Source organism: Nothoprocta perdicaria, unplaced genomic scaffold (genome assembly GCF_003342845.1).
Source record: "Nothoprocta perdicaria isolate Ctin4 unplaced genomic scaffold, notPer1 scaffold_413, whole genome shotgun sequence".
Taxonomy (NCBI): Eukaryota; Metazoa; Chordata; class Aves; order Tinamiformes; family Tinamidae; genus Nothoprocta; species Nothoprocta perdicaria.
The window spans coordinates 249707-263306 of NW_020455659.1; the positions used below are offsets into that span (position 1 = coordinate 249707).

Genomic DNA, 13600 nt, shown 5'->3' on the forward strand with positions numbered 1-13600 from the left:
GGGAGGGCAGGGGGGGTCAGCACCTGGATGTGTCCCGGCTTTACCAGGGGGACAAGAAGGGGGATCTGCAGCAGGAGCCCCGGGTCCTTCCCGGCGTTTCTGGGGACAGGGGTGGGGGATCAGCCCCCTTGGGCGGCCGGGGGGACCCGCGGCGGGACCCCCCRCTCCGTCCTCACCGTGGGGCCCCGGCCCCGCTGACAACGATGTTGTCCCTTTCCACAGCGACGCTCCGGCCGCGCGGCCGCCCCATGGCCCCGGCACAGCGCTCGGCCCCCTGCAGCGACGCCGGCTCCGCGAGGCTCCCGGGAATGCCGCTGGGACGGTCACGGTGACAACGGGACACCATGGCCTTGCGCGGCTGCAGCGTCCTGCGCGCCGCCGCCAGGTAGGACGGGATGGGATGGGACGGGACGGAGCAGCGCGCCCCGCATCCCGGGAGCCCCGCCGTGCCGCTCCTTCCTGCCAGCCTTCACCCCAGCTCCCTACCACGTTATCCACTGAGGTGGCCGTGCTCCGCCACGCTCTCCTTCCTCTCCTGCGCCCTGGCACTCCGTGTAAATGGAGACCGGTGCTGCCCTGTGTTTTGTTTTTTCCATACTKTGCAAACCCAGGGCAAAACTAATGCTTTAAACGAGCACAGTCATGGCCCAAACTTCCACAAGAGGTCAGCTCGCCAAGCACAGTTGCTATTCCTTTGGATTTGGGTGAAACCCCAGGCTTTTCTGCAGTTGTTATAACCCTTATTAGTTGCTGTGGGCTTTTCATCCTGTCCTTTTACAAATGAGAGCTCCAGTTCTATAACCGCGTGTCTCCCTCTCCAGTGTCCAGTGTGTCTTTTCCAGCTGAGTGTGTTGCAGGGGGATTATGAGAGACAGCAAATGCAGTTATTTTCAAAAAAAAATGGGGAAAAAGATAATGTTTTGCCTTTTTCTTATTTTGTCACTGGCAAATTTTAACCCTGCAGCCACTAGCAGGGCTGTCTAGAAGAGCTCTCAAGTCTGGAGTTACTCTTCTCAGGGAAAAATTAATAACATGAGGCAGATTCGCAGTATTTTACCGAGGATCAGAGGCTCGGGTACTGAGGGAGTCTCGAGCAATTCCCCAAGATCAATCTGGCACCAAGAGCCTGAATTAGGTGTAATTTGGAGTCAGCTCCATCTCAATGCGCCGTTACCTCCTTAAACACGTCTCCGCTTTCAGAGCCTCCCATCTCCTCGTGCACTCCAGCTCTCCATATGCTCCCGCCGTTGCTCTCGTCCAAGCCGTGGATCCTCATTTCAGCTGGATCAGCTGCATCGGACACTCCAYGGCCCCGCAGCCGGGCGCCGTCCTCGCCCGCTCGGGCTCTCGCGTCGCGCGCACCTTTCACACRGCCGCTCACCGGCAGCTGCAGGAAAAACCTCCGCCCGGCCCAAACGCTGCGAAACGGAGCCCYGAGCCTCCCAAAACTCCAGCAAAACACGGCGTGGAGGCCGCTGCGGGGAAACGGTCGTTACGCCAAAAAATTGTGGATGAGCTGAGGCATTACTCCAACGGATTCCACTTGCTTTGGATCGACACTAAGGTTGCGGCCAGGATGCTGTGGAGGTTGTTACACGGGCAGGTCCTCACTAGGAGGGAGAGACGCAGGGTAAGTGCTGMTCACCTTGTAAAATACACTAAAGTTGAAGTTTTAATAACGAAACAAGTGTAACCCCTCATTCTTTAGAGTGTCTTTTTATTTTGCATTGAATACTAATTTGTGCTGCTGTCTTCTCTGTGCAGTTGCTGAGAACGTGTGCAGACCTYTTCCGGCTGCTCCCTTTCCTGGTGTTTGTCATTGTGCCCTTCATGGAATTTCTCTTACCCGTATTCTTGAAAATCTTCCCGGAAATGTTGCCCTCCACATTTGAGACGGAGTCAAAAAAGGTTTGTGGCCGTTTGGAAGACACTCTTCACTCCATTGCATTGAGTCACAGCCATGAAGCCACTAGTTGAGGAATACGGTGTCTAAACCAATTATGAGATGGTTCTAGCCTCAAAAGTTTGGAAACATGGAAGTTTATGCATTTATGAAAAATGCAAAAGTCCTGGGAATGACAATGACRTGTATTTTTTGCTGTTCAAAGTTGAAAAAAATGTCAGGAGTGGCTTGGCAGCTGTGGTGTTGAACAATTGGATTTTCTAAATGAATCAAAACCTGTTGAATTTAGTACCAAAGTCTTGCTCTTTCCCCAAACTCTGCTCACTCCCACTTTCCAAGTGGGATTTCTAATTCTGTTTTGTTTCCTGAGTGAAGGAAGAAAAGCAAAAAAAGAGATTAAATGCAAAGCTGGAGCTGGCAAAGTTCCTGCAGGAGACCATTGCAGAGATGGCCAAAAGGAACAAGGCAGATACCGGAGAAGGAAAACAGTTCTCTTCCTACGTGCACCAGGTAAAGCGGGCATGGCAGCAGGCTATGAAGTRTGTTGGGAGTGACAGCAGCAATGAATGACATCTTTTTAGTTACCTAGTTTTAGGCAAAGAATGTGGGATTTGTGTGGAGACTGCAGAAAGCTTTGACAGCACCGAGCGGCGCGGTGAGGTCTTTGCAATTGGTYATTGGGATAAGCAGGAGGGTATCCCATTAATCCCTTCCAAACACCTGACATCTCCTTGGAGGGGAAGGAGAGCTTGGAAACGGTGATTCCGTTTCGGTCGGAATGGCTTTTGACTGCGGTGCCTCTGCTTTGCCCTTGAGATTCGTCACAGCGGTCAGCAGCCCAGCACCCAGGAGATCGTGCGCTTCTCCAAGCTCTTTGAGGACGAGCTCACCCTGGAGCACCTGGAGCGGCCGCAGCTGGTGGCCCTCTGCAAACTGCTGGAGCTGCCGCCCATCGGCACCAACAACCTGCTGCGCTTCCAGCTGCTGCTGAGACTCAGGACTATCAAGACAGACGATGAGGTGGGTGTAACGGAGCACAGGTGCTGTTCAGGTGGGCTGTGTGCTTCTTAGCTGTCGGAATTCTGCCCTTTGAGTCACAGTCTTGCATAGAATCATAGAATGCTTAAGGTTGGAGGGGACCTCAGAGGACATCTAGTCCAATCCCCTGCACACGCAGGGTCACCCAGAGCACGTGGCACAGGCTGCATCCAAGCGGATTTTAAAGATCTCCAAGGAAAGAGACTCCACAGCCTCTCTGGGCAGCCTGTGCCAGGGCTCTGGCACCCTCACTGTCAAGAAGTGTTTCCTTAAGTTCCTGTGGAACTTTCGGTGCTTCAATTTGTGGCCATTTCCTCTAGTTCTATCGCTATCCACGACTGCAAAGAGGCYGCCCTGTCCTCCTCACTGCCTCCCTTGAGGTGTTTATAGACACTGATCCGATCCCCTCAGCCTTCTCCAAGCTGAACAGGCCCAGCTCTCTCAGCCTTTGCAGATGTTCCGGGCCCCTCATCATCCTCGTAGCCCCGCGCTGGACTCTCTCCAGCAGCTCGCTGCCCCTGCTCCATCCTGGGATGTGTGAAGGTTAATATTTTCGGGAGGACAATTCTTCCAGTGAGAGATTTCAGAAAAAAAAAAAAAAGGAGTTCCTGTGGCTTACAGTATGCCCAGGTAGGAATGCTGCTTTTTGTTCCAGATGATTGCCAAGGAAGGAGTCAGTGGGCTCAGCGTGTCCGAACTGCAGAGTGCGTGCAGAGCCCGGGGAATGCGGTCGCTCGGTCTCACGGCAGAGCAGCTGAAGGAGCAGCTCAGGCAGGCAAGTGGAGTCTGGGCTGCCAAAAAGAGATCAGAGAGAAACCCAAAAACATCAGGCCCTGCTAGAAACCCAGCAAACACAGATGTTTTAAGCTTCTGAAAGAGCCAAGACTTGTGATGGAGCCAATGCTGGTCTTATAAGCATTCGGATTATGGATACTGATGTAGGTGCTGTATTTTGGATAATCTGTACAGAATTTGAACATATTGACTGTTCATAAGTGGTAATGTTGGTATTTCACTAGTGACTTCAACTCTGGAAGCTTCCTCGATATTATCTGTTCCATACAATATTCTAGCTCTTCAAAATGCTTTTTTTTTCTCACTGTGCTAACTTAAAATTATATTAGTTAAATCCAAAGTGGCCACAAGATATTCAAGGACAAGTACTATATAAACAAGTAGAATGTTTAAATGTGTTCTTTAAAGTGAATATAAAACATTTTTCTTCTCTTTTTTTTTTCTTCTAATAGTGGCTAGATCTGCATTTAAAAGAGAATGTTCCACCTTCTCTGCTCCTGCTTTCCCGTGCCYTGTACTTGATAGATGTAAAGCCACCGTCTGTTCAGGTACCACAAAATAAGGTGAGTTGTCTGAATAAAGCCTTCAGGTTAAAAGTTTAGGCATTTTTACATTATGAAAAATGAAGCACTGAGACRTATGAAACTTGTTCCTTCATCCTCAAAGTGGAGGAAGACACTGCACTGAGTTACGTGTAATTCCTTAGGTGGATGAAACTGCTGAAGAAGTCATGCCGGCTCTTCCTGAGGATCAAGAGACTCTAGTGGATTCTGCCCCTGTTGTACAGGGAAGGAAGGTTAGAAGATAACAGTCTCCAAGTAGAAAAATGAAYGTACAGTGCTGTGATGTTTGGGAAGAGCAAACCTTCCCAAAACCAGAAGGGGGATGAACAAAAGGCAATTTCATACCACTGCTCAGAGCAAAACCAAGACTTGTATTCTTGCACTGTGTGCATGTTTTTGCATTTGGAGAGCCTCACTGTGACTGTCCTAARGTAACAGGCAGTGAAGAGGTAACGAGTTCATTGTGACATGTCCGGTTCTCCTGCTGGAAGCAGCTGCTTCTTCAGTGCCGTGTTACTGGCTTCCAGCAGCACGTGCCCAAGCTTTTAATTGCATTATTCACATAAAGCAAATGAAGTCAGCTTCAGTCTATGTACGTTTAGCTAACAGAAGCTGGTAAAAAAAAGTGATTATTTTCAGCTCTCCTAGTGAACTTGGGCCTTTTTGTTCACAGCAAATACCCAAAATAGCTAAAGAAAGGCAAAACTTACAGTTCTGAGTATAGGGAAGAATTCGTTAGTCCAAACTGATAGAAGGGGAATGTGGTGTTAGCTGTAAGGAAGATTTCCACATAGCTCTGTTGAGCAGTCCAAGAGAAAGGGAAAWAACCTTATGGAGGGAGGGGAAGGGACTGCACAGAGTCTAGCTACAGCCTTGTTTCCAGATGGGTTTCTTGACTTTAAACTCCTGTTTTCTTAAAGAATGAAGAATTTGTATCTCGGTCGCCAGAGAAACTGCCAGTCTCAGAAGTGTCAGTTAAGCCACCGCCCCGAGAGGTAAGATTTTCAAAGTTCTTTGGCTGTTCAAAATGGGATTTTTCTTTGTACAACTTGTAGTCAAGCTGCAGAAATCTGTGCTACAAGATTGTGCAGTTACTTAGGTCAGGGAGTGATGGGAGTAATTTGTAGAAGAGAACCAAGGGTTGTTAAATACAAAAGATACCACATRCGGCTGAGGAAGACTCCAGTCAAATGGGGGAAGGTAGGAGAACATCCTGGGGAATTATTGGCGTGTTCTGTTCGTGTCCATATTCTTCCCCGAGCATCTACTTTTAACCACCTGGTTAAGGCAGACCAGCCTTCAGTCAGAGCTAGAATGGTATTAACTTTCTTTCTGCATCTTTAAAGACATTTCTGCTATGAACTTGCCTTTTTTTCCCCTGTATCGTTTTCTTTCTGTGACTATTTGATTTCAGTTTAGCTGTTTACACATGGAGCTTTGATCTTAGTCAGCTGTTACTCTATCAGCTTTCCATATTAAATASAATTCAGATTTTGGGACACGTTTGTATCTGCAGCTTTCTCTTACATTTAGACTAAAATGGAAGCGTCCCAGAGCAGCAAGGCCAGCGCCAATGGAGCTTAGCGTGAAGCCAACACGCATTGTCCACCACGAAGAGGAAAGCTGGCAACTCCCAACCTCCTTCAGCTGGAAGAGCGGTTTTCCAGGAGCGCAAAGGTGTCCGTAGCCCCAAGGAGCCTCTTGGTCTATCCCAAGCTTGTTAGCCACAAGGCCCTGCTGTTTAGATGGAGCCAGCCCCTCGTTTGCACTTCATCCCTACACTCACCATTTTAACTTATGTTGTAAATATGTAAATGCTTATGTTACTGTGCTGTTACTTACTAAATGGATGTAGGTCCTGTTAAACCTTAGGTAAGACAGCTTTTCATTTCCATAAAGGAGAATTTTCMCCCTGGGCACAGGATGAGCAGGGCAGGAGCTGCAGGAGAGGCCATTGTGCTGCAGCCAGGGCTTGCAGCTTTCCCTGCTGCTGCTTTACACATCTTGATCCTGCTTTGCGTGGTTTAACCTGTAACCAGTGCACAAAAGGACCATGTAAGAGAGGGGACAGGGCCACCTGGAGACATGTTTGCCAAGTTTGAGATAAAACTTGGTGGTTAAACCTTATCACACTCAAAACTATGCAGCAGCAAGTGCTCTTGGACTTGCTACTTTATAAGTAATACTTCACACGCTCCAGTGTTGCCTGTTTTCTTAGTAGACTGTACATGAAAAGCTGTTTTTAGAATTTGTTAACATTTTTGGGCTTTGGGTTTTGTAAATGTTCAAGAGCTACTCCCGTTGTGGACATTAAACAGGRATATTTATATTTAACGTCAAATTAAAGGTAGACTTGGTGCTAAGTAGAAGGCAACGTCTCTTTCMGAGGTCAGACAGCCTTGGGAACAATCCAACCCCCCCCCCGAAAAGCCAGTCAGGTGATAGTCAGGAGTTAATCAGCACTTAAAACGTGTTACTTCTTACTAATGCAGAAGGAGCTTGCAAAAGAGCTTGCATTTTGCTGTGCTTTAGGGTGAACGTGTTTCTGTACCTGCATCTCTGCCTCCTTGCCCCGAGCAGCCTGCAGTGCTGAATACCTGTGTTTTTTTAAAACCTGAYGGTTAGTAAACAAGAGCAATGTTCTTTCAATAAACGCCCCGTTGCTCAAGTGTCCCTCCTGCCTCGTATCAGGGCGAGGTGTTGCCAGGGGTCATTGCTTTGCTGACGGGCAGCCCTCGGCAGCAGCTCTCATCTCCTTGATAGCACTGACAGTTGCTGATATTTGTGCAGAGCTGACTTGTCTGCAGAGSCTGTTTCTTCCAGAAAAGCCTTTCCCCGAAGAGCTGAGGACAGACCTCGTGCAGTGCAAAATTCACTGGGTTGAACACTGAGGTCAGTAGYGCAGAAGGAGCCGAATGCAAATGGTTCCTGTCATGCTGTTGAAGATTCAAATGGGCCGATGTCATTCCTGAAATGAGGACAAGCAGGGAGAGCTCTGTGTTTACAGACAGGAGGAAAGTTAATGTGTTTGGTCCCAGGCTCAGGGCGGTGTTGCCCAGGGTTTTTACAGTGCAAGATGAGAGAAGAAGCCGTGAAATAAACTGGAATATGTTATTGCTCTGAATACCAGGACAAGTCTGCTGAAGCTGATCAGTCATGGGGCTTCATCATCTGCAGCCACTTTTCCTTCGAAGCTGCAGTGGCAGTTCGGGAAACAGGGTAATAGATTGATGAGACTTCCCTGGGAGCTGGGGATGGAGAGGGAAAAGCAGGAAGGCAGGTGCCATGACCAGAAGGTCACTGCCACACAGTCAAGTCTTCAAATCCCCTCGGATTTGCTTACAAGGTCTTGCATAATTGCAGCTCTATGATGAGTAGTTCAGCTAATACGAATCCAATTGGAGGGAATTGATCCCTCTGCTGTAGTTTACAGATACATTCCCAAATCCCATTCCCATCGACGGCCCTGCTCGGCTGCCTCGAGCTCCCGGTCTTTGCCAGCAGTCGATAATTGACGTGGCTGTTACCAAGGGCCGTGTTTTTCCTGCCCRACGCAAAGAGGTCGCGCAGGATCTGGGCACAAACAACCCTCGGGCAGTGTTTTCCATGGGCTGGGAATGACCGCTGATACCTGAGGCCGTGCAAGGCGCTGCCTGGTGTCCCGTCGGCCACGGTGAGTGCAAACACCAAATCCCAACTCCCAAGAGAAGGGAAAAACCAGCGGAGGAACCTCCAGGGCYGGGCCAGGAGCCGCTTCTCCCCCACATTCCCTTTGCTTGGGCAAAGGCCCCACGTGCTGCGTGTTCCCAGCGCACCGTGGATTTGCCGGAGAACAAGTCGGATCCGTGGGTTAATTATTGCTAGCACGGGATTGGGGAATGGAGCGGGATTGGGAATGGAGGACACATGGCTGCAGTGCCCGGTGCCACTGCCGCYTCCCGCCAGCAGGTAGCAGCAGCCTGCAGCTTCCCTGGAGCTGCAGCTTTCTCGGGAGCACCTTGGGCTAATCCTAAGTGTGGTGCTTATCCCTGCAGCTGGAATGTCCTGGTCTTCCAGACTTTTATCTCCAGCAAGCTCAAGGCAGGGCTGGGAACTCGGGGGGAGTCTGCAGAGCTCAGCGGCGCCGGCACCATCCACCTTTCCCGATGGAGCTGACGGTGCCGGTTAACAAGGAACCTTCCCCAGGAGATTGCCAATTCCAGAGCTCCGCTGCAGCCGGGAGCAGCCCAAGGAAAAGGTGGATAACAGGCACACTTAGAGCATGTGCTCAGCGGGCAGCCCTGCCCTCCCGAGCGGCCAAAACGAGCAAAAAACAATTATGGAAAAGCTGCTTTTCCACCTCTTGGCCTCCGAGACCTTTTTCCCTGGAGCCAAGAGCCCCGGGAATTCATCCCCATGTGCCGGGATGTAAACRGGAGTTGGGAAGCAGCAGGGGAAGGGTTAGCGGCCGCTGTCGCGAGGGCTTGGACGACGTCGGAGCCGAGTTCCAAATTGGCAGGAGCTTTTCCGGCCTTGCAGCAAGGAGTGGGCAGAAAATGACGGAGATAATGCCCTCCATTTCCTGCACGGGAATAATGGTCCCTGGAAAGGCTGCTCCGATGCTCTTTAAATGCATCTTAAGAGCACATCTCCTACCGCAAAATAGGGCGTAATGAGAGCAGCCGGGCTCTGCAGCCGGCTGCTCCCGCCCCGTGTCTGCTACGGCTCCGAACCTTCCCGGAGATGGGTTTTCCAAGGAAAAGCACTGCTTTRGAGAGGCCTCGGCACAAGAGAGGCTGGGATTTATGGCTCAGGATTTATGGGGCAAGGCTGCATGGCGAGAATGTGCACAGGGAGCCAGGGAGCATCCCAGGAAGGTGGCTGGGGATGTTCCATGTCTCCCGCTGCAGCCGYATCCCGGGATCCGGGGCGCCATGGAGACTTGCCATGGGAATGGCTGCGGGCAGACAATCCGCTCCGGCACGGCCGCCTCCAGCACGCACCCTTTCCCAGAGCCCCGGATCTGGAGCATCCCTCCCGTCGCCGGCGCTCCGAGCCCTCCCGCGTCCCCCGGCACCACTGGAGCCTCCGCGGCGCTTCCAAGGCTTTTAATCACGACAGCAACTCCGGCCTCGTTACAGAAGAGTTTACAACAAATAACGTTTCTCCATACAAAGGCAACAGAAAACTTTTCAAGTAAGAGCATCCCGGCCCTGCGGCATCGAGGGGGATGCGGGGCAGGGCGAGCGGGTCCCTTCCCGGCACCCTGAGCATCCCGCATCCCGAAACGCACTCGTTGCTCCCAGGAAAAGGCAGCGCTCGGAGCCGGGACGCGTTGGGCAGGAGCAGGACGAGCGGCTCCCCCGGCCGCCCTAAGGCACTCGATGGGCGAGCTCCAGGCTGCTCTTTTCCCCCAAAAAGAGCCACGAGAAGAGGCTGCCCGAGGGGCTCCTCTCCCCGGGGCCACGCGGGGAGACGGGAAAGGCCATCGGCAGCAGCAGAGCGGGTTCCCGGAAGGCATCGACACGTTAGGAGCACTGCTTAATAAAACCCCATATAAAACTGAAGCAGCAGCAGCAGCAGCAATTCTTATCGAGGGACCTAAACTGAAGGAGGTTGGGAACATAATTTAAAAAAATAAAAACGGCAAAAGTAGCAAAATATATGATTTTTTTTGTTCTTTTTTTTTTTTCCTTTTTTTTTTTTTTATATATATATATATATAGCAACTGATATCTACCAGCCACTAGTACCTTCCTACCCAACTGGTATATCTCTGGTAACAACCCTTTGAAAAAGACATGTAAATATATATTCATATTTATACATATTTTTCCGCTATGTACAGGAGACTCCTGCTCGGAAGCCTGGGCCGCCGGCGGGAATATCCCGGCGGGATTATCCCTGGACGCGGCCCGGAGGGACACGAAGGGAGCGCGCCTCCGTGCTCGGTGCCGGCGCGCTCAGAGCCGCCGGAGCGCGCCGGGAACGCGCTGCGCCGGCGCCTGCGGCAGGCAGGGCTCGTCGGGCAGCGGGTCGTGCGAGAAGACCGAGTCCTCCCCGGAGGAGCACGTGGAGCTGCGGGTGTCCGGGAAGGCCGGCGAGTACTGGTCCAGCGGCACGGAGAGATCCAGGTACTCCTGCGCAGGGCGGGAGAGCGCGTTGGGGTGCAGGGGCGCGCGGGGGGACCCGGCGCCGGTGCCGCCGTGCGCACCTGGTTGGCCGTCATGGCCACGACGCGGTCCAGGTCCTCGACGAGCTGCTTGAAGGTGGGTCTCTGCGAGGGCACCGCGTGCCAGCAGTCCCGCATCATCATGTACCTGCGGGGACGCACAGGGTGACGCGGCGGCGCCGGGCGCGCGGCACCGGGCGCGCGGCACCGCCCCGGCCCCACTCACAGCTCGTGCGTGCAGTTGCTGGGCTTGTCCATGCGGTGCCCTTCCTTGAGCAGCTTGAAGAGCTCCTCGACGGGCACGCCGGGGTAGGGCGAGCCGCCCAGCGTGAAGATCTCCCAGAGCAGCACGCCGAAGGACCAGCTGCGAGGGGCGCGTCAGCCCGCGCCACGTGCCATGCGCCACGCCGCCCGCCCGCCCGCCGCGCACTTACACGTCGCTCTGGTGCGTGTAGATGCGGTCGAAAAGCGCCTCGGGCGCCATCCACTTCACCGGCAGGCGGCCCTGCGGGGCGAGCGAGGCTCAGCGCGCTCGGCGCCGCGGCGGCGGCACCGGCCCCGCGCGCCCGGCACTCACGTTTGTCGTCTTCTTGTAGTAGTCGATGTGGTGGATGTCGCGGGCGAGGCCGAAGTCAGCGATCTTCATCACGTTGTCCTCGGTCACCAGCACGTTCCGGGCCGCCAGGTCCCTGTGGATGCACTGAGCGGAGCGCGGGGCCGTGAGGAGCCTYCCCGTGGGCCACCCCGCTGCCACCGTCACCAATGGGGACCGGGGAGCGGAGCCACCGGGTGAGTCCCTGCATGCAGAGGGGTGCAAGGCCCTGCGCAAGGCTCAGCCCGGCCCAACTCGCCCCGGGCTGCTGCTGCGTGCCCCATGCAGCCCCGTGCATGCCTCATGCACACCCTATACACACTCGTGCATGTCCTGTGCAAACCCCATTCCCACCCTATGCATGCTCCCTGCGTGCTCCATGCATGTACCCTGTGCACACCCTATGCATGCTCCATGCATGTACCCTGTGCACACCCTATGCCTGCCCCTTGCACTCTTCTGCACACCCCATGCCTGCCCCACGCTCGCCCTACGCCTGCCCCATGCGTGCTTCATGCTTGCTGCGTGCTCACCCCGTGTTAGCCCCACGCATGTCCCATGCTCACTCCATGCTCGCCCCACRCATGCTCCRTGYTGCCCCATGCACACTCCATGAATGYTCCRCACTCACTGYATGCATGCCCCACAAGCACCCACAAGCACCCCATGCATCATCCCCATGCACACCCCATGCAAGCTCCACGCTCCCCCCCTGTACTCCTCATGCTCACCCTGCGTTTGCCCCATGCACCCCCCATGCTCACCCCATGCTCACCCCACATTTGCCCCATGCTCACCCCCTGCATGCCCCCTGCACACCCCTGCACACTCCATGTTCACCTCCTGCACGCTCCATGCACACCCCACCTTTGCCCCTGGCTCACTCCCTGCACACCCCATGCTCACCCCACATTTGCCCCATGCTCACCCCACATTTGCCCCATGCTCACCCCGCATTCGCCCCGCGCGCCCCAGCTCCCCCGCGGAGCCGCTCACCTTCTTGGAGGCCAGGTACTCCATGCCGCGGGCCACCTGGTAGGCGCAGGACACCAGGTCCTTGAAGGAGAGCTGCTCCTCGGGCACGCGGGCCGGGTTGTAGCAGTACTCCATGCCCGGCGGCCGCCGCGCCTGCAGGTACTCGCGCAGGTTGCCCTTGGACGCGTACTCCACGATGACGTAGAGGGGCCCTGCGGGGACCCGTGCTGAGCGCGGAGGTGCCACCGGGCGCCGCGGGCGCCCTCGCCGCCGCTCACCGTCCTGCGTGCAGGCTCCCAGCAGGTTGATGATGTTCTTGTGCTTGCCGATCATCTTCATCATCTCCATCTCGGAGATGAGGTCGGACAGGTCCTTCTCGGTGGCGTCGGCTGCAGCGAGCGGGGTGCAAACGGTCACCGGCGCGGCGGCGGTGCCGGTGGGACCACTCGTGGGACCCGTGGGCCGCCACTCACCCTTGAGCATCTTCACGGCCACTTTGGTGACGCGGTTGGGCTTGTCCTTGTCGAGGCCGATGGCCTCGGCCAGCACCACCTGCCCGAAGCAGCCTTCTCCCAGCGGCTTGCCCAGGATGAGCCTGGYGGAGAGGAGCTCCCGTGTGGTCCCCTCCGTCCCCGGGGGAGGTCCCGGAGGGGGGACAGCGGCCGCCTCACCTGTCCCGCGGCAGCTCCCAGCGCGGGTCCTCGGGCAGCTCGTACTCGGAGACGCCGGCCAGCATGGGGGTGCCGCTGGAGGAGAGGCGCGAGGGCCGCACGAGCAGCACGCCCGAGTTCATGGAGGAGCTCGAGTCAGCCGAGACCTGCACGGGGATGTGGGTTACCGGGGGGCGCCGCGRCAGCCCCTAACCAGCCCCTCCACTGCTTTAATCAACGCGTTTTCATTAACGCCGAGAGCTCGCCGGCACCAACACGCTGCAAATCCTCCTGTGTCCCGCATGGGGAYGATGATCCGGGCGTCCGGGGACCTCAGACCTGCAGAGCCCGAGCTCTGCAGAGACCCAGGGGGGTCCCCAGGGTCTTCCCTGTCCATCCTAAACCACGGCCCGAGCGGAGGGTGGGTAGGTGCAAGAAACCCCCTCTCTACTTTCTGTTACCTGTCTGCGCAGCGGGATGCTCTTGGCCAGCTTGTGCACGGCCAGCTGGCTGTTGAAGTCGCTCTTCTTGGTGCCGCTCTTCATCTTGTAGATGATGACGGTGACCACCATGCAGGAGATGAGGAAGGCCCCCGTGCAGTAAATGATGATCTCCAGGTAAAGGGGGGACGTCATCATGGCCGGGGCGTCTTCAATAGCTGGGGCGACGCGTGGGGCTGTCAGCGCCGTGGGGACCCGGCAGCGCCTCCTGGTCCCCAGGCTGGCCGCCCCCCTGCACGGGGACGTCCCCAAGGTGCCCATCGCCCCCGCGCTCTGCGCACGCRGAGCTGCCGCTCTCCCGGTGTCGGGAGCGACCGGGAGCCCCGGAGCAGCGCCAGGAGCCCGGCCGCGACCTTGGGCAGCGCTGCGGGAGCTGCTCCAGCCTTGGGATGAAGCAGCGCCCCGGCACGGGGTGCAGCGGCTGCCACGACAC

General features: G+C 55.2%; 2 protein-coding genes across 6 annotated transcripts in view; one reads left to right on the forward strand and one right to left on the reverse strand.

Moving 5' to 3' along the window:
* The first annotated feature begins 300 nt into the window (after positions 1 to 300).
* On the forward strand, positions 301 to 6744 carry LETM2 (leucine zipper and EF-hand containing transmembrane protein 2). 2 transcript variants are annotated; one of them, XM_026045878.1, is made up of 10 exons: positions 301 to 385; positions 1201 to 1630; positions 1765 to 1908; positions 2279 to 2413; positions 2720 to 2923; positions 3597 to 3716; positions 4189 to 4299; positions 4443 to 4532; positions 5220 to 5294; positions 5833 to 6744. In XM_026045878.1, the coding sequence occupies exons 1-10, from the start codon at positions 345 to 347 to the stop codon at positions 5881 to 5883; spliced, it is 1401 nt and encodes a 466-aa protein (XP_025901663.1). In that variant the 5' UTR covers positions 301 to 344; the 3' UTR covers positions 5884 to 6744. The 2 variants fall into 2 exon arrangements, with proteins under 2 accessions (XP_025901663.1, XP_025901664.1); XM_026045879.1 differs by lacking the exon at positions 3597 to 3716 and having other exon boundaries at positions 307 to 385.
* Positions 6745 to 10011: 3267 nt separating this feature from the next.
* The window catches only part of FGFR1 (fibroblast growth factor receptor 1), a 12314-nt gene continuing 8725 nt past the window's right edge, over positions 10012 to 13600 (reverse strand). For 2 of the 4 annotated variants that reach the window (XM_026045861.1, XM_026045859.1), the window contains 10 exons: positions 13129 to 13325; positions 12689 to 12834; positions 12491 to 12612; positions 12296 to 12406; positions 12039 to 12229; positions 11028 to 11150; positions 10885 to 10955; positions 10677 to 10814; positions 10493 to 10598; positions 10012 to 10418 (listed from right to left, as the gene is read on the reverse strand). In XM_026045861.1, the coding sequence (XP_025901646.1) occupies positions 10242 to 10418; positions 10493 to 10598; positions 10677 to 10814; positions 10885 to 10955; positions 11028 to 11150; positions 12039 to 12229; positions 12296 to 12406; positions 12491 to 12612; positions 12689 to 12834; positions 13129 to 13325 (1382 nt within the window). In that variant the 3' untranslated portion in view covers positions 10012 to 10241. Of the gene's footprint in view, positions 10419 to 10492; positions 10599 to 10676; positions 10815 to 10884; positions 10956 to 11027; positions 11151 to 12038; positions 12230 to 12295; positions 12407 to 12490; positions 12613 to 12688; positions 12835 to 13122; positions 13326 to 13600 lie in introns of all 4 variants that reach the window. The other 2 variants (XM_026045860.1, XM_026045858.1) reach the window with 1 other exon arrangement.